The following is an 18,749-nucleotide window of genomic DNA, read 5'->3' as shown; positions in this document are numbered from 1 at the left end:
GCTGTTAGACTATTTAATCCACCCCGTATTCAATTTTGGCCCATTGTCCCATCCAGGACCACACATTACATTTAATTGTTGTGCCTCTCTGTAGTTTGCTTTAATCTGAAGTAGTTCCCTCAGTCTTTGTCTTTCATGACCTTGACCTTTTTTAAGAGAATAGGCCATTTATTTTGTAGAATATTTCTCAATTTGGGTTTGTCCAGTGTTTCCTTATGATTGTTTTCAGGCAATGCAGTTTTGGCTGGAATACACGATGTTATGTTGTTCGAATTCCTATCGAGAGCACAGCATGTCAGTTTGCTCTATTATTGGTCATGTTAACTTTGACCAATAAGTTAAAGTGGTGCCTGCCAAGTCTGCCACCAAAAAAGTTACTATTTTACTCCTGGTAATTTAGGGGGAGAGACTTTAAGGCTAATATCCTATATCTCATCAAATTTTTTATCTGCTACTATTAGCATACATTAATATTATTGCTGGAATCAATTATTACTACGATGGTTATCAAATGGTGGTTTTCTAATTACACTATTCCTTCTACATTTATTAGTTGGCATCTACAGTAAGGGTGCACTTTGCCTTTTCCTCCATTTATTATTCATTTATTTATAGCAGTAAATACTCATGAATTCTTACATTATTCAATGGGTCATGTTACCACTTGTGTTAGTTTTTTAGAGCTGGGATAACAAAGTACCAGATTGGTTGACTTAAACAACACAAACTTATTTCCTCGTTGTTCTGAGACTAGAAGTCAGAGAACAAGGTGTCAGTAGGGTTGGTTTCTTTTGAAGGCCCTTCCTTGGTTGGGATGGCAGTGTTCACCATGTATCTGCACATGGTCTTCCCACAATAAGTATCTATGTCCTAATCTCTTCTTACAAGGATGCCAGTCATATTGGATTAGGGTCACGCATATAACCTCATTTTATCTTAATTACCTCTTTAAAGGCCCTGTCTCCAAAACAGCCATATTAAAAACCACAGGGGTTTAGGACTTCAACATATGAATGAGGGGGGCACAATTCAGATCATAGCATCATCATTATTAATTTGGATGTTCAAATTGCCTAAAATTTGACATATTTCCCTATATGGGTCATAGGGGTACACAGCTATGGTCTTTACGGTGTGTTTAGAGGTCTCCCTCCCTCCCTTCCTTCTCTACCTCTCTTCTCCTCCCCTTCCTTACCCCTTCTCTTCTGTTTCTCCCCTCTTCCTCTCCCTCCTGCAGTGTAGGCCTGACAAAACCTGGGCTGCCCAGCAATCAACTCATAAATCCCTTCGAATGAGGAGGAGACTGGGTATCTTTGAGGAAGTACACTTTATAACATTACAAATACATACTATAACTCTCCTCCTAACCTTCTATCCAGGGTTACTGTGCCCCAGGGAAAAAGACAAGTACTTTGAAAGTGGCTAAGGATTTGGCTGGATTCCAAGTCTCTGAGCAAAATTACTGATTAGTGCAGGGAAGTTTAGGGGGAGAGGTACGTGGATGGACCTTTCAGTATAGGCCAAAATTTGGGGAATATTTATGTCTTATATAAATGCTATCAAAAGGCCTTCATAAGTTGGGCTGCCATAACAAAATGCCATTAACTGGGTGGCTTAAATAACATATTTATTTCTCATAGTTCTGGAGCCTGGGAAGGCTAAGATCAAGGTACTGGCCAATTTGGTTTCTAGTGAGAACTCTTTCTGGCTTGCAGATGGCAGCCTTTTCATTGTGTCCTCATATGGGGACATCATATGGGGGGAGGGGACTTCCTCTTTTTTTTTTTTTTAAAGATTCATTTATTTATTTTAGAGAGACAGAGGGCAAAAGAGAGTGAGTGGGGGGAGGGGCAGAGAGAAAATCTTCAAGCAGACTCTATCTGCTGAGTGTGGGCTCAATGCAGGGCTTGAACCCATGACCTATGAGAGAGATCATGATCTGAGTTGAAACCAAGAGTCAGACTCTCAACCAACTGAGCCATCCAGCCACCCCTGGGGCTTCCTCTTCTTACAAGGCCACAGTCTTAACAGATTAGGGCCTCATCCTTATGACCTCACTTAACCTTAACTACCTCCTATACCCTACCTCCCCACTGAGTCACACTGGGGGTAAGGCTTCAACATAGGAATGGGGAAGGGAGGGGACACAAGTCAGTCCTGGGCAGGCTCCCACTTCAGAAGACTTTTTTTTTTTTTTTAAGTTAAAGTCACATTTAATTTTACTTAGCTAATGAGTTTTTCAAAACTCTATTCTTCCTCAAAAGAGATGCAATAACTCACAGATTAGTTAAATATAAACACTAACTTGAAATTCTCTGAATCCTAATGCTTTCATGCGAAACCAGGGCTTACCCAGTTAAGTACCCACTTTTCTCCAACAACTATTTTTTAGGAGTTCATGGGGATCTTACTTTTCCTTGGAGATAATCTGTCAGCCAAGCCATGGTCTCTTCCATTTTCTTCAGAGGAAGCATTTTATAATCAGGTGATCAATAATAATCCAGTATCCTGTGGATGTTAGTCTTCTTCACGGGCCACCTCAATGCTTGCTCGATGGGCTCAGGAATAAATGGCTCTAAGAACAGAGAAAGAAGCCACACATGAGCTTAACTGCATGTTCCTCCACTTAACATGGTTTACCTGGCTGAGTGCCCAGTTTGCCAGTAGTGCTAAGAGTCACCAACTATAAGCCTCCGAAATGGAACCTATACCTTGAGGGGCCCTATCAGCCACTTCACGAACGAGTGATTAGGACCTCTTTGCAAACAGTTGAAAGAGTGATTGAACTTCTTTGGTATTTTTTCTTTAATAGACGTTGGATTAGATTTGCTTTTCCTGCACATCATGATAGTATCATCAAGACATTTCACACCAAGACACTACATTCAGTATCGTATCTTATCAAATAACTCACTTTACTATGAGACAAGTAAGGTAATAGGTTAATTTCTATGATTTGCTGGTCTTTTCATCTACCTCCACATCCAGAAGAAGCTAAACCTGTAGGATGATGGAGGGGCGCATTAAACACTCAGTTATGGCACCAGCCAAGAGAAAACATCTTTGAAGGTTGGGGTGCTGCCCTATGGTTTGCAGAGTATGTTTGGAACCAGTGACTAAGAAATGGGACTGCTTCTCCCACGACCAGTATACACAAATCTGGGTCTTGCTCTCCAGGCTTCTCATTCGTTTGGTGAACTACAATACAATTTTCGTTTTATGGTTAACTGAGCTGGTTTGTTTTGTTGCTTACAACTTAATTATCTAGACTGATATACAAACTTACCCTACCTCCCCTCTCCCTGACCACTCTCCTTCTTAGCAATTACCTGTCCCGTCTTATTCCTTCAGTCTTATCTTGATAATACCTGAATATAACTTATACTGTGATTTTAAATGCTGATAGTACCTTGATGTATAGTATCTTGAAGGCATAGTTCATAAGTCTTCTCACCTCCAAGGACTCCTTTTATCATTTTTCTTCAACATACCCATGTTTTGAGGTTGTCCCAAATGTATTATTTCTCCATTAACTAATCAGTGACATTTTCTGATCACCATGACATACAGTATCACAGTATTAATTAAGTTCTAGTTAAAAGCAAAAGATTGGTGTTTTAGCCTGCGTATCACACCTTTATTAAGGATAAAAGTACATGTACATTGCAGGCTTTTCAAATTATTGAAAATAATATGTAAAATGTCATATTATAGACACTTAGAAACATAGGAACCCCATTTATACTAAAATTTCAAAAACTGACTCTAAGAAATATAAAATAACTCAAAGACAAACATTTATAGACATCACTCTACATTCCAAGTGTCACTCCTTCACAGTAAAATAGTGAATGAAGTACTCTGGGTTCTTTGTATCCAAGAGTATAAAAAATATATTCTCCTTGGAGGGAAAAATGGTTTTAAAAAAAGAGAGAGAAAGCATTGCTCTGTCCTACTTTTAATCCAGTGCAGTCAGGAGCATTCCCAGTCTGAACAGAGAGGGGCATAGAAGAAATATTTTGGATTCCTTATTATTGTCCTCTTAACAGTTCCAAATTCTTGTATCGGTGTATGTGTGTTTAGTTAGTTGAAAGGTGACCAACATTCATTAAGTTTACAGGATATTTGCACTTAGATTCACCATCCCTTCCTCTCTTCACCAGATTTCTAAGCATGTTTAATATCCGGGTGACTTAAGAATGTAAAGGTTGTGTTAAATAGAGTTCCAAATTACAGTTGACCCTTGAACAACAATGATTTGAACTGGGAGGGTCCACTTATCACAGATTTTTTTCCGGTGCAGTACAGTACTGTAATGTACTTTCTCTTATCATTTTCTTAGTAACATTTTCTTTTTTCTTGTTGGCTTTATCAAAAAAAAAATAGAGTATATGATACATAGAGTATAAAAATGTGTTAATCAACTGCTTATGTTATTGATAAGGATTTTCTGGTCAGCAGTAAGCTATTAGTAGTTAAGTCTTTGAGGAGTCAAAAGTTATACATGGATTTTCGAAATGTGGTGGGGGAGGGGGTCAGTGCCTCTAGCCTCTGAGTTGTTCAAGGGTCAACTGCACTAATGGGCCACTTCCTAATCTGGACATTTAATAACTAATAGCTGATGATAATGACTATGATAGTTTTAACTTCTTAACAATAAGGGGATGGGCCAGTGTACCGAACCAATGAATATCAGATGAACTTGTTAACATTTGCTCTAACAGGGAATGCAGCCTGTCACTTTTAATTCCCATTCCAAGTATAAACCAAAAGCACAATGAATACAGGTGCCTGCAGTTCTCAGAAACTTGGAGCCGCAATTTTGGTCACTGAAAACCAAAGCCTTGTGTTAATTCTGTTCTATCACATTTACCTGTTGGAAAATCACTCTGACATGCTACCGACTGATATCCAGAAAAAACAAAATAATATCTAAATGCCAAAATCCCTTCCTAAAGCATATACATTTCCCAACTTCTTAGTATGAAGATTTTCAAACTCAAAAAGTTGAATAGTCCAACCACCACCTATATACCCTTCACTTTAAATTCAACAGTTGTTAACACTTTGCTGCATTTGCTCTACCTACCTGTTTACCTTCATTTATTTTAGATTTTATTTACATTTATTTTAGCGATTCAAAAATAAGTTGCAGATAAATCATGACACTTCATATATATTTCAACATACATCTCTTTGAAATAAGGACATTACTTAAAGCAGTTATTTTTTTTTAAAGATTTTTTATTTATTTATCTGACAGAGAACAGAGAGAGAGACAGCCAGCGAGAGAGGGAACACAAGCAGAGGGAGTGGGAGAGGAAGAAGCAGGCTCCCAGCAGAGGAGCCCGATGTGGGGCTCGATCCCAGAACGCCGGGATCACGCCCTGAGCTGAAGGCAGACGCTTAACAACTGAGCCACCCAGGCGCCCCTAAAGCAGTTATTTTTAATAATAGTAAGAGTAATCTTTTAACACAGGGGTCAGCAAACTATGGCCTGCAGGCCAAATCTGGCCAGCCCCTTTATTCTGTAAACGTTTTATTGGAACACAGCCTTTATATGTTGCCTGTGGCTGCTTTTGCGCTATGGCAGAGCTGAGTCGTTGCCACAGAGAACATATGGCCCCAAAGCCTAAAGTATTATTCTATGGCTCTATAGGAAAAGTTTGCTAATTCCTGCTCTAATAAATACAAGTTTGGAAAATTTTATAAAATCTTCTTGAGTCAAAAGATATGACTGTGATGGTAAGTGTTTCTTCCCCTGGTATATAGGTTTTGTAATATTGTGAAAGACTTTAGGTGTGGGCAGGTGGCTATGGTAGGAAGGCTGAGGAGATGGGAGTTGGATTGATGAAGAGAACTAATATTCACTGCACATTTATTCTGTACAAGGCCCTATGCTAGGTACTTTATACATCATTATATTTACTGGGATCCTCACAACAATACTATGAGGTAGAATTATTCCAGTTTTCTGATGAAGAAACCGAGGCTTAGGGAGTTTAGACAACTTGTCCCAAGTCATGCAGATATTAAATAGAAAAATCAAGAACCTAAGTCTGTCTCCAAAGAGATACAGCAAAATCAGTTAAGATTCCCTAGGAAGAATTCTTAAACATTTTGTGGTCCATGTTTCACACATAAAATAAGTGCTTTGGACTTCTCTGGCTTCCAGTACAAAACCATAGTAAAATTGCTGGGATCTTTAAAGTATAGCAAGGACATATATATTAAGGACCAGAAACTTGTTATCGTATAACAAAAAGCACCCAGGAAAGTCTTATCAAGTACTTTAATCATTTAATCTCTAAAATGGGGGTAATATCTATCCTGATTACTTTGAAATTAAAAAGCTTTGAAAATATAGGGCTTGATATAAAAGCATAAGGCTTCATTATTTAGTTTTTGTCTTTACCCAAACAGGCATGCCTCAAACCCAGCTTGGCTATCTCATTCCTGTTTGTGTTTTTTTAAAAGTTACCCCCAGCATGGGGCTCAAACCCATGACCCCAAGATCAAGAGTTGCATGCTGCACCAACTGCGCCAGCCAGGTGCCCCTCATTCTTTAGTTCTTTACTTCTCCAATTCTAGTATTTATAAGAATCCCCAAAGCTTCATATTAAACTCAGATTCCTAGGCCCCACCAGAGGTTTCTTCTACATACCTGGGTGGGGTCCAAGAGTCATAATTCAAGATGATTCTGAATCAGGTGATCTGGGAGCCATACTTTCAGAAATACTGCTTTCAGATATAACTGGTGTTTCACAAGACCTATTTAAAATCACCACTTTGTTATTAAAAAGGAACTTTACATAGTAATGCATGCTGTAAAATAATTCAAGTAGTACTGAAATATGTAAGGTAAAAAATGTCCTCTCCTCATCACCCACTCTCCTCATACCTTATTCAGTGTTAGGTTTTGATGATTAACTTTCCAGACTTTAATTTTTTACAAACACATATATTAAAAATGATGAACATTTGATGTTGATTCTAATTTCTTTTGCTATTAAAAATAATGCTGACATAAATATCCTTGTTCACATGACTTTGAGAAACTGTGACTGTTTCCGTAGGATATATTCCTAAAAGTTGACACACGATGACGGCTTACCCACCGGTCCGATTTTACACTTTTTGGGTACTAGTGGCAGACGCTATGCTTGCTATTTTGGAAGATCCGTCACTGGACATTTATATCAAGGTCCAATGTTCACAACAAAAATATTTGTAAATTAGATCTGTTTATTACTCTCTGTGAAAATTCGGCTTACAAGGTTGCGCTAACACCGCCACTAAAGAGGTGAGTTTGGGGAAGTCAGCGCCGGGCTCCACCGTTCTCCGAGAGGCCGGCAACTTGGGCGAGGGCAGGGGAGCGGGCACAGCTGCTTCGGCCACATGAAACTGACGCGGGAGGGTAGACCCAGGGGCTGAGGCGCACCGGAGTCCTCCCCAAGAGCCGCGGCTTCGGTATAGATGAACTCAGCGGCACTAAGACCATGGTCCCTCCCGCCTCACTCTCAGTCGGCTTTCCAACTCCCGCCCGGTTCGGCGTTCCCCGGTTCCTCAGTCCGCAGCTCGGAGCAACAGACTAACACAACTTTAAGGCTCGCAACAAAAGAGTAAGCGTACAGGTCTATCGCCATTCTAACCAGCCGTACCCACAACAGCCATCCGCGGCCCTCCTCTTCTTGCCCCGCCCCTTCCGCTTGCGGCTTACTTCCGGTTCCGACGTGTCGGCTTTGCACTGAAGAGCTTTGCATTGTGGGAACTCTTTCCTTTCCCTCTCCCGTCCATTTTGGCGGCTGCTCTTGGTGAGTGGGCTCCGCGGGGCCGAGGTTTAGGCAACGTGGGGATCACAGCGAGTTGCCGTTTGGAGCTGCGATCCTAAACTTCCTGTCCTGTCCTCTGTATGTTCTAGGTTGGGGCCGTCCCGCATCTAAGGCAGGAAGATGGTGGCCGCAAAGAAAACGGTGAGTGAAATGCGCAAGGGCCGGAAGCCGATTCACGTGGAGGCCTGAGTCTCGGCCCCGGCGGGCAGATCTGAGCACAGTGGGAAGACAGCATGCCCACTGGCATGGAGGGGCCCGAGAGGAAACCGAGTGGTCCTCTCAGTGACTTATGACTCTAGACTTAGGAGTTTCATTAAAGGGCTCGGCTTCCAGAAAGCTGGGTGCTCTTTTGAGATGGTTAAAAAACAAGGCCTTAAGATCCGTGTTAAATGTTTGCTTTGTAGAAAAAGTCGCTGGAGTCGATCAACTCTAGGCTCCAGCTCGTTATGAAAAGTGGGAAGTACGTGCTGGGGTACAAGCAGACTCTGAAAATGATCAGACATGGCAAAGCGAAACTGGTCATCCTCGCCAACAACTGCCCAGCCTTGAGGTAACTGAAGGAACCTTGAGGGTGTGTGTCGCCCACTGTATGTTGATCGTATGAATACCCAGGATTGTAAACTTGGCCAATCTGAATGGTACGAACTTGGTTTTATGTAAAATTTGTTTTACAAGCGAGCACTTGCAGAAGAATTTAGGGTTTCTTTCGTGGTGTTTGGGGCTGATGCCCCCCGCACCCCCCTCCATCGTGTTCTCTCATTGTTTAAGCTTATCTTTGGGAAGAATGTGTGGCAGAGGGGTAGAAACCACAGAACGTCAAAGTTTGAGGAAAGCACACATATTTGTTTTTCCATGTGTTTTGTATCCTGCCTTTTTGGTCATTTCTTTAAAAATTCTTCCATTTTTCGAACTCGTTATAGTGTGGAAAAGCTAAGATAAGAAAACTTCAGACTGGCTGTGAAGCTGCAGGTTCCTAGTTCCCCAAGTTTTTGCTTGACTTCGCTGTTTTGAAATTGAACTTAGTATGGAAAATACGTTAAATTTGGACTGTGCAGAATATAAGCCATGTGATCAGTCCCCTATACAGCACATTGATTTTTCTGTGGTAATGCATAATCTGCTTACAGGATTTTATATAGGGTGTGTGTGTACATAATTGACTTTCCTGGAGTGCTCCGTCCTCCATCCCATCCCATGGTTTGGTCTTTAAGCTTACCTTCTGTGGCAGTGCTTCTCAAACATGAATGTACGCAGTTACTGGTAATCTTGTTAAATGTGGGTTCTGATTTCATGGGTTTGGGATGGGACCTGACATGCCTTTTTTTTTTTTTTTTAAGATTTATTTATTTATTTATTTGAAAAAGAGAGAGAGAGAGGCAACAAGAGAGGGAACACAAGCAGCGGGAGTGGGAGAGGGAGAAGAAGCAAGCTTTCTGCTGAGTAGGGAGCCTGATGCGGGGCCCTATCCCAGAACGCTGGGATCACAACCTGAGCCAAAGGCGGACGCCTAACGACTGAGCCTCCCAGGCGCCCCCTGACATGCATTTTTAACAAGCCCTTATACTTTTGGTGGTCTGTGGATCCATTCTTTGAGTAGTGACACTGTTCTGTTAGGACTCTCTTCAGATTTGTAGACCCGTTAATGTCCACCTACTCAGTTGGCACAGAAATGTTAGCTTTGTGTAAGTTATATCACTCCCCATCTGTAGTTCAGAGCACCAGAGAGTAATAGAAATAGCTTATCTTTTAGAGATAACATGGGTTTGGATTCTGGAACCTCCACTTACTATTCTGCCTGAATGTATTCATTAGTTTCCAAAAAATGGAGTGCATACTCCTTAAGAGGTTGTTGTGGAATTCTATAAAGTGTGTGGTGACTACTAATTGGTAAGTAAATACTTATTTTACATCCTACTTTCTTCCGTGAGTATGGTTACAGTCTTAAACATAGATATTCAGAAGATACTTACTGATGTCCCGTTTCTTATAAGGGATCAAAGGAAACGATGGTTTGTATTCGCTAATGGATATGGTACTTTTTAAAAGAGTAACAAATGGTTTAGTTACTGTTGGAAAGCCTTACCAACATTACAACTAATGACGAAAGTAATAACATTATATCTGTCATTCACTTGTTTTGGTATTTATTTGTCTTTTGGTTTCTAAAGGAAATCTGAAATAGAATACTACGCCATGTTGGCCAAAACTGGTGTCCATCACTACAGTGGCAATAATATTGAATTGGGCACAGCATGTGGGAAATACTACAGAGTATGCACACTGGCTATCATTGATCCAGGTATGTTTTTTAACTCACAGAATAATTTTTTCCTTTATAATGTAATTACAGGTGTTCTTTGCTATACCAACGTCTTTGGTTCCTAGATTCAGATATTGAGAATTTGGATACTGCAAGGGATATTGTGTAGTTTTATTTCATAGAGAATTGATAATGAGTCTCAGTACATTGTAATAGATCTTGTTGTAAATGAAATTTTTTTACTTTGAAACGAATTTTATTTGAAGCACTTAAATAATTTAGGACCTTGGTAAAGGTGAAATTATAAAGGGGGAGAGTAATCAAGTGAAATAGTAGAAGAAAGGAATCCTTATTGGCTGCCTAAGAACAGATAGGTAAAATTAAGTTGAGAAAAACAAGTGCCTACAAATACAGTTCATGTTCTATTTTGAACTTAATGAGTTTTTAATTCATAAAATACTGCGAATATTCTCGCTGTTCTGATTTTGTAATAATCAGGGCAGGCTAAACATTCGCTATATTAAGACCACGCATGTGTCCCCAGACCTAGTTCTTTCCCTAGGTCTGGTTTTATCAATGCTGGTGATAAACTAAGCCTGATTTATATGATGTATTTCATATGGGAAATGCCTGTGACTCTTGGTATCTGATCATCCTTGAGAAATGACAGCAAAGCTAGTGTCGCAACTTTTGAAGATAACCATCGCTAACTTGATGATCACCAGTTACGATTAAATGAATTGTAAAACTATTGTGTTTTATTTTCTAGGTGATTCTGATATCATCAGAAGCATGCCAGAACAGACTGGTGAAAAGTAAATCACACAAAATTTTTCTTTAATAAAACTGGCCGCAGCTTGTTTTAAAAACACTGTATTCATTGCAGTTTTTTTTCTTTATATCTTTTTGTTTCCGTACACCTTCCTGAAGATAGGATTTGAGAGGACGAGGCAGTTAGATGTGGTGGCAAGACTTTTGGGTTAAGAGCTATATGTCCCGGTTTGTTTTCCTTTTTGTAAAGGGAGTGCAGAGTTCCTTTCCTCCACTAGATTTTAAAAGATTCCAATCTTTTTAAAATTGTTGATAGTGTTGGCATTTTATATGTGTGTTCGAAAGGCAGCAGAGGTAACTACCCAGAATTTAACCAGAGTTGCAGTTTGCGATCCAGCTTAAGTCTACAAATCTGAATAGCAGAGAGGGTTAAATGAAAAACGTACTCCCCTCCCAAAATTTTGTGTGTCTGAGAAAAGTTCTGTCGAACTTTAATGCAGAAGGATTTGTCCTAAGGGGGTGTGGTGGTTGAGGTAGAAGATCTGTACTCGGAGCACTTCAGAAGAATCCCAGATCTTCAGTAAGTGCAAAGTCCACGGTTGCCCAAAGTTGCTTTTCTATCATTTATTCCTAGAAGATACCCTGTGAAGTGTGTTTGGCATTCAGATATTTGGGAAACTGCATACTCTTATCTTCCAGATACATCTGATGGGAACCCCTTTCCCACATCTGTTATTTCCTTTGGGACATTTTCAGGAGTTATTTGGGGAAAAATACTGATTTAGATATATCCCGAGTCAAATGTTGCTAGTAAAGTATACTGTACACAGTCTGCTGGGCTCTCCGGCTGCAACAGTGTCGGAAATAACCGTGTCTTTTCAACTTAAGATCTTACTCAACTCGTAGGCAGTTCTGGGTAGTAGCTGAGTGAGACAGGAGATGAGGATGCCCTCAGTACACGGTACGCAATGTCATGTCTAGTATTTCCTGAACTTGGAGTCAACAAGACTCCTTTTTAATCACTAAGGAACCACCACGGGTGGGTCAGATTCCCAGTTTTACAGGTGAGGGAATGGGTTAATATTGCATGATTTTAGTTTGTGTCTGAAGTTAATTGAGGTTGTAGATAAAATTTGAAGAATAGCTGTTTCCAACTAGTTTTCTTACTGGTTGTTCAGTTACTCAGTATTTCTCAGTTTGGAAGCACTACTGACATTTTTCCATGGGATAATTCTTTGCTGTGGAGGACTGGATACTGCAGGATATTTCTCGTGGTTTTCCATGTTGTAATGATACCGCCAAGTGTTACCCCACATTTTCAAAGTAGCATCTCCTGGTTAAGAGCCACCGAGATATGAAAATCTGTTAAATGTTCTAAAATGCTCATAGTTTCATATGCAGAGACTGGTGTGCCCAAGGTGGCTTAAAATGTTGAAATTTGTCCTTGAAAAGAATTGCTTGGTCAGACTATTGCTGGTCTCTAATGTTACTGGCCTGTTCCATAGTTAGAAATGTTTGTCTTTGGGTTAAGGACGTTTGTGTGCTTATTTTCTCCTTTATAAATTTTGCCTTTCAAATTGAGCTTACAGCGATTTGGGTTAATTTTGGATTGTTTTTCCCTCCAGATTGACTAGTTAAAATTTAATTTCTTAAGGGGTGATGCCTGAAGAATACAACATTTCAGGTACCACCAGTGTACCATTTCTTTGTGATGGTTCTGTTGCAGGACTTTTGGCTGCAGGCATTTTGGAATGATGGCTTTTAGGAAATAATTTGTGATTTCTAGGGACTTCTGTGTAGTGATAATATGCTATAAGGTCATTCATCTTTTGCCTTTTCTTTTTATGTGCTTTTTGTGCACTCATCGTTTAAGAAGAAAGGAATTTAACGTTCAGAGAAAAGGAGTTTAAAGCTAGTAGATGGGAAACCTCTCACTCATTTTGGCTTGTGACAGCTGTGATGAAGTGCCATTAAAATGCTGCTAGAATTAGAGAAAGTACCACTGGCCAGGAAGATCTGGGGAGGTCTAAGTTGGTTTTTTTTTTTTTAAGATTTTATTTATTTGACAGAGAAAGACAGCCAGTGAGAGAGGGAACACAAGCAGGGGGAGTGGGAGAGGAAGAAGCAGGCTCATAGCGGAGGAGCCTGATGTGGGGCTCAATCCCAGAACGCTGGGATCACGCCCTGAGCCAAAGGCAGACGCTTAACTACTGTGCCACCCAGGCGCCCCTAAGTTGGTATTTTTAAATGTTATTTTGTTATTATAATCAAAGTAATGTGTTTGGCTAGGAAGCTCTAATATGCAGGGGATTGCAGGAAATTCCAGCCAGTTGGATTTATTCTATACTTGTACTGAGCTACCTGTTAGGTCTGGAGATAGAAATGTCCCAAAGAAGAGGCTGGTTAGGGGCGCCTGGGTAGCCCAGTCGTTAAGGCGTCTGCCTTCGGCTCAGGGCGTGATCCTGGCGATCCGGGATCGAGTCCCACATCAGGCTCCTCCGCTGGGAGCCTGCTTCTTCCTCTCCCACTCCCCCTGCTGTGTTCCCTCTCTCGCTGGCTGTCTCTCTGTCACATAAATAAATAAAATCTTTAAAAAAAAAAAAAAAAGAAGAGGCTGGTTATTGTGGAGTGTGTTAATTGCAATCACTATGATACCATGGCAGGGGCAAAAGTACACAGAGAAGAAACCAAACTCTAGGCTGGTCATGAATGCAATTAGTTGGGCGTTTTGGAAGATCTGGCTCATGGAAAACAATTCTCTTTGCTTGCAAATCTTACTTCCAGCTGCCCCTGAACACTTGCCCCCCCGCCCCCGCCCCGGTCTGCAGTGGCATCTGGTTTCCTTCCCTCTTGCCCTCCTTTTCCAGGCCTACCCCAACATCCTCTTCCAGTCTAGGTTGTGTGCCTCTGAGTTACCATAGAACCTTTTTTATGGCATTAATCACACCTGTTTCTCACTAAACCAAGGTCCTAGAGGACAGGTGCAACTTGATATCACTAATGAGCTCAAACACCAGGGTGAATAATGACTTAAACATTTACTTAATTCTCATTGATAGGCTTGGGACTTTCTAGGCCAGAATTTCATCTTCATCTTGTTAAACATCTCTACATTTACTATAATTTACTACCTCCTACCTGTTTGCTTCAAAAGATAATTTAGGAGTGGGAATCTGCCACAGTACTTTCCTTAGATAAGGTAAGCAAAGCATTCATTCATTCATTCAGCATACACATAAATGGCCATCTCTGTGTCAGGTATCATGGGCTGCGAGAATAAAAACATAATAGCTGATAATTCCGTATTTAAAATGATACTTTACTAATGTACACATTAACCCATTTAATCCTCTTGACAATCCAGTGAGATAGTACTATTAGTCCCATTTGACAGATGAAATCAAGGCTGGTAAAAGTCACCACAATAAACCTGAATGCAAAACCTTTACACCTAAGAGATACAGGTAGCAAAACAAGGAATAGGGAGAACTATTTCAGATTTTAGACTATCTTCAAGTAATTATCTTGGATTAATACATAAATTTGATTGATTGGTTGGAGGCCTTTGTTTCCTTTGAAGGCATTCTCCCCAAAATGAAGAAAGTTGAAAACTGATGAAATGGATTTCATAGCTAAAAAATAAAGGGGTTGGGGGGTGCAGTCTAGAGCCACTAGAGGGAGCTGGGACTCAACAAAGTCAAGTACAATTGAGCCAAGGAAGCAATGCCTGAACTAGGAGTCCATCAGAAGGTAATGCCAACCCAAATCAGTACTTACTAATGAAAGCCTGCTCAGGATCAACTGGATGACTCCTACGAAGCAAACTGAAGGTTTAATACTTTGAATCACACCTTTTATATTTGGTGAGAATCAGGTGAGATTGAAGCTTAGATGTGCTTCTCACTCTACCACACTGCCCTTTGGGAGGACATCCTGATGAAAACACTCATCTTGAAATATTTAAACATAAGTTTACTGAAGGTGTCCTGTTTAAAAAGTACCATTTGGCCTCAAATACAGTAGCTTCCATGGGAAGGATGTCATTTTGGGGGTCTTCATTTTTTTTGTTGTTAGAGATTTATTTATTTTAGAGTGCATGAGTTGGGGGTGGGGGGCAGAGGGAGAGGGAATCCCCAAGCGGACTCCCCGAGGAGCACAGAGCCACACTAGCACTCACCCAGGACCCCAAGGTCATGGATCATGACCCGAGCTGAAACCAAGAGTTGGACACCCAACTGACTGAGCCATCCAGGTGCCCCTACCTTTGGCTTTTTAAAATTCATCTGAGTTTTATTATGTATACATGTAAGTCCAGTGCCTTCCTTTTAAGTGTTGTATTTCTGAGGTGGGGACCACACCACAACTTGATCAGTTCCCTTTCTGATGATGATTAGGTTATTTTCAGTTTGTGACTTACAGACTGGAGTAACATTCTTGCACGGGCTCCGTGTGTGCATGGAGGCCTCTAGTTGGATGGCTGCGAGGGCGGTTGCTAGATGCAGGCTTGCGTGCATTTGCAGTTCTAGGTATTGACAGAGTATGTGCCAACGAGCATGCCCGTTTGCATTCTTACTAGTAGTGTGCAAGAGCCCCATTTTCTTCATCCTTGCCAACACTGTAGTTAGACACTAATTTTTGCCAAGCTGATTGTTTCAACCTGTGTTTTCCAGATTGCCAATGAGATCCAACATTTTTTTTTCAAATGCATATTGACCATTTCCCATATACACATACCTTGCATTTAAAATTAACTAGGAATTTTACACAGAATACCATTCTCTGAAGTGGTGAATTTTAATATTGTATAAAAAAAAATCCAACTTGTTATACAAGTACGTATGTTTTATGATTTTAGGCATACATCCATATACATATATCAAGATAAAAGTCCTCCAATACAAAAAAATAGCTTTTCCTATGGCCAGTGTTCTACAGAAGTAAGACTGCAAACTATTTTGTATTCAGATGAGATCACAACACTCTAAGGCAGGACAAGGCAAAAGCAAATCATGTCCACAGTACGTTACAGAATATCTTGCATAGCTTATTTGTTCTCACTTGATAATCTCATTTTAGGGTTCTGAAGGACTTTTTCTCAAATTTATACAAGTTAGCGTGTACTTTTGCCTTTGTTCTATAGCAAACCAGCTTTCTCAGTACTAGTTACGTTTTACTTTACAACTTAATAGACTTAACAATAGCCTGAGCTTTGGGGCTCCAAGCTGCTTCATTGCAACCCTTGATACAATGACATTCAAATATGTAGAGCATTTCGAATCTTCATCTGTATCTCAGGCGATTTTCCAGGGCTTCCATCCGTTGTGTCATTTCTTCTAGTAAATCTCAAATTAAGGAAGAGGAATCTGAATTGCCTATTTTTATTTACATTCAAGTACAACTTGATTTAACTTACATAAAAATTTGTCCTGAAAGATAACAAGCCTTCAGTTTTCCCATTTGGAAAAAATTGTAAACTCTGAATTGAAGGTTTATAGTAATCCATTTAACACATGCTATCAAGACTATAAATCTCTTGGGGCACCTGGGTGGCCCAGTTGGTTAAGCATTTGCCTTTGGCTCAGGTCATGATACCAGGGTGCTGGGATCAAGCCCCTCATCGGGCTCCCTGTTGGGTGGAAAGCCTGCCTCTCCCTCTGCCTGCTGCTCCCCCTGCTTTGTGCTCTCTTGCTCTCTCAAATCTTTTTTTTAAAAAGACTATAAATCTCTTTCAGGTTAAATACTTTTTAACATCAAAGCCAAATAGTTCAGTTAAAATTCTTTTTTTTTTGAGACAGCAAGAGAGAATGTGTGCCTGGGGGAAAGGGGGGGGGCGGGAAGGGAGAGCGAGAATCCCAGGCAGGTTCCACCCCCAGCTCAGAGCCCGAGGTGGGGCTCGATCTCACAACCCTCAGATCATGAACTGAGGCGAAATCAAGAGTCAGAGGCTTAACCAACTGAGCCACCCAGGTGCCCCTAAATTCTTTAAAAATTTTTTTAATTCTTCTCACACCTGTGTTGCTTGTAAATTAGTTTGCCATAACATACCTTTGGAAGCCAGCAGTGATAATTTTGGGAATGTAGTGAAGGATTAGGCGTGAGTAAGAGATGATGTCATGAGAGAAAAGAGATTGAGATTTTATTTACATTTTCACTCATGATGCCAGATGTGGCCAAAGGGTAGCAGCCTCGAAGACATCTGACCTACGCTCTTTTATATATAACTTCCTTAGCCTCTTGTGAAGCAGACCGTCAGGGGTGGGGTGGGAAAAGGAGAGGACAGGGGCATTAGAACAAGCATTTGTTTTCATGTAAGCTCCTTAACACCCTCCGCTAGTCCCCTTGGTGGCAGAATGAAAGCCTGGATTCATCGCCTACATTAACCACTGTCAGATTATTTTACTTAAGGGAGCGTATCTCCAGCTTTCAGAAAGGGAATTGCTACATCTGTTCCTTATTATACAAACCCATCGGCACAGACAGCGTTCAGAATTCAACCTTTTCCCTGTAGGCTAGTTGATGCCTGTTGCGATAGAGAAGAACCAGCTTTAGTAAGCTTACTGTCATTTTAAGTTCAGAGCGGCTGGCAGTATACAAACACCGAAGCCTCCTTTCTCCATTATCTCAAAGCATTCCTTTCATGTGTAATACTGGTTTAATGAATCATTGGAATCTGCTGTTCCCTTGACAGAAGGTTTCATCGTAGAGCGCTGACATAAAAGATGTCTGCTGCCAGACAAACAAACAACCCACCCCAGTCCTCTGGAAACTACATGCTTACCAACTGTGGCTGCAGAGCGGCTTGGGGCCAAAAGAAAGGTTTGGAATTTAGATGGGAGTTTGAAACCTTGTCTTTCTACATTCTTTGCCTAGACTTACTATACCTTTGATGCACATCAGACCTGGTACATATCCTCCTTTTCCTCCCAGCAGAGAGGGAGTTAAATTTTAAATCTATTTTCTCTTTACTCTGCACACTGACTGGCTGGCCTCATGGCTAAACCCCTAGAACAGCAGAGAGCAACCAAGCTCTTGACCCAAGCTTGCCATGAAACTTGGCTTGCCCTTGGCCTTCAAACACCTAGCAGGTTGCTTAAGAAAAAAGCCTTTCTAGGAGTTCACTACTCTTGGCTTTATGGAAATAACTGCATTTAATACATACCCACAGACAGTATTTGTGACGTTTGGTGAAATTCTTTGCATCACACGCACAAGCATAGTATTAGAAAAGGATATAGCGTTGTGTTAACTTTCTCACTTCTTCATTTGCAAGGTTCTGGAACATGATAAGGTTTTCACATTTGCATTGATCGTGTTTTTCTTCCAAAGGACTTCCTGAGAAAGCACATGGAAAGTGTTTACTCACCTCTGTAACCCACCAGACTTCCCAGATGCATAATAATAGGACTGAATCAGCATAGGGGCGAAACCAAAATGAAAGAAATGTTCAACTTTTTCCACGCAGCCAGATCCAGTAAATTCCAGGAGAGGGCTGCATGGGCTTCCAACTCTGACAGTTGCTGTTAGTGTGGACTGCAGGGAAGGCTACTCGGATTTCCTCCAGTTAATTTTTCTAGCTCTCATTTCATCTAAGCCCTTCTCTTTTCCTGTATCCCATTTCCCACTTGCTCCTTTCCTCTCCTTGCCGCAGAGTCTGTGGACAAGCTAACAGGCTGGTATCGAGCCACCTGGTGGCAGTACTGTATTTGGAATTACCTGAAGATTTTGTCGAATGGAAAAGTTTTTGTGTGGACTGTGAAACATTGTCTTCTTCAAACAGATATCGGTGTTGCACTGCAAAATTAGAACAGGAAAGTAGGTCTCGGATATTTATGGTGACTGGCTCAGATTCTGTAAAGAGAAAGAAAACTGAAGTCAAACCTGCTTAA

General features: G+C 40.7%; 2 protein-coding genes, 1 long non-coding RNA gene and 1 other non-coding gene across 8 annotated transcripts in view; 2 read left to right on the top strand and 2 right to left on the bottom strand.

Moving 5' to 3' along the window:
* Nucleotides 1-1,424: 1,424 nt before the first annotated feature.
* On the bottom strand, nt 1,425-7,649 carry LOC121101739. Of its 2 annotated transcripts, XR_005833772.1 has the most exons (4): nt 7,275-7,649; nt 6,665-6,771; nt 2,412-2,575; nt 1,425-1,920 (listed from the first exon to the last, which is right to left on the bottom strand). It is a non-coding gene; the product is annotated as an uncharacterized LOC121101739 (long non-coding RNA). The 2 variants fall into 2 exon arrangements; XR_005833771.1 differs by lacking the exon at nt 1,425-1,920 and having other exon boundaries at nt 1,931-2,575.
* Nucleotides 7,650-7,718: 69 nt separating this feature from the next.
* RPL30 (ribosomal protein L30) lies at nt 7,719-10,961 on the top strand. Its single transcript, XM_008689196.2, has 5 exons — nt 7,719-7,814; nt 7,922-7,973; nt 8,237-8,382; nt 10,001-10,131; nt 10,862-10,961. The coding sequence occupies exons 2-5, from the start codon at nt 7,953-7,955 to the stop codon at nt 10,909-10,911; spliced, it is 348 nt and encodes a 115-aa protein (XP_008687418.1). The 5' UTR covers nt 7,719-7,814; nt 7,922-7,952; the 3' UTR covers nt 10,912-10,961.
* Nucleotides 10,552-10,683, top strand: LOC121101807. Its single transcript, XR_005833836.1, has one exon. It is a non-coding gene; the product is annotated as a small nucleolar RNA SNORA72 (small nucleolar RNA).
* Nucleotides 10,962-14,161: 3,200 nt separating the features above from the next.
* The window catches only part of MATN2 (matrilin 2), a 126,675-nt gene continuing 122,087 nt past the window's right edge, over nt 14,162-18,749 (bottom strand). For 2 of the 4 annotated variants that reach the window (XM_040625908.1, XM_040625907.1), the window contains exons 17-19: nt 18,577-18,654; nt 18,097-18,195; nt 14,162-16,199 (exon numbers count right to left, since the gene is read on the bottom strand). In XM_040625908.1, the coding sequence (XP_040481842.1) occupies nt 18,115-18,195; nt 18,577-18,654 (159 nt within the window). In that variant the 3' untranslated portion in view covers nt 14,162-16,199; nt 18,097-18,114. Of the gene's footprint in view, nt 16,200-18,096; nt 18,196-18,576; nt 18,712-18,749 lie in introns of all 4 variants that reach the window. The other 2 variants (XM_040625906.1, XM_040625909.1) reach the window with 1 other exon arrangement.

This window comes from Ursus maritimus, unplaced genomic scaffold (genome assembly GCF_017311325.1).
Source record: "Ursus maritimus isolate PB19 unplaced genomic scaffold, ASM1731132v1 scaffold_9, whole genome shotgun sequence".
Lineage (NCBI taxonomy): Eukaryota > Metazoa > Chordata > Mammalia > Carnivora > Ursidae > Ursus > Ursus maritimus.
Note: the sequence above shows the minus strand (reverse complement) of the source record. Positions and strands in the feature narration are given on the sequence as shown.

Excerpts from the sequence above, each read along its gene's own strand:
- RPL30 (XM_008689196.2), top strand. The coding sequence starts at position 7,953 with ATGGTGGCCGCAAAGAAAACG. Across the intron at positions 8,383-10,000 it reads AACAACTGCCCAGCCTTGAG|GAAATCTGAAATAGAATACT; the intron begins GTAACTGAAGGA and ends TGGTTTCTAAAG. Across the intron at positions 10,132-10,861 it reads ACTGGCTATCATTGATCCAG|GTGATTCTGATATCATCAGA; the intron begins GTATGTTTTTTA and ends TTTATTTTCTAG.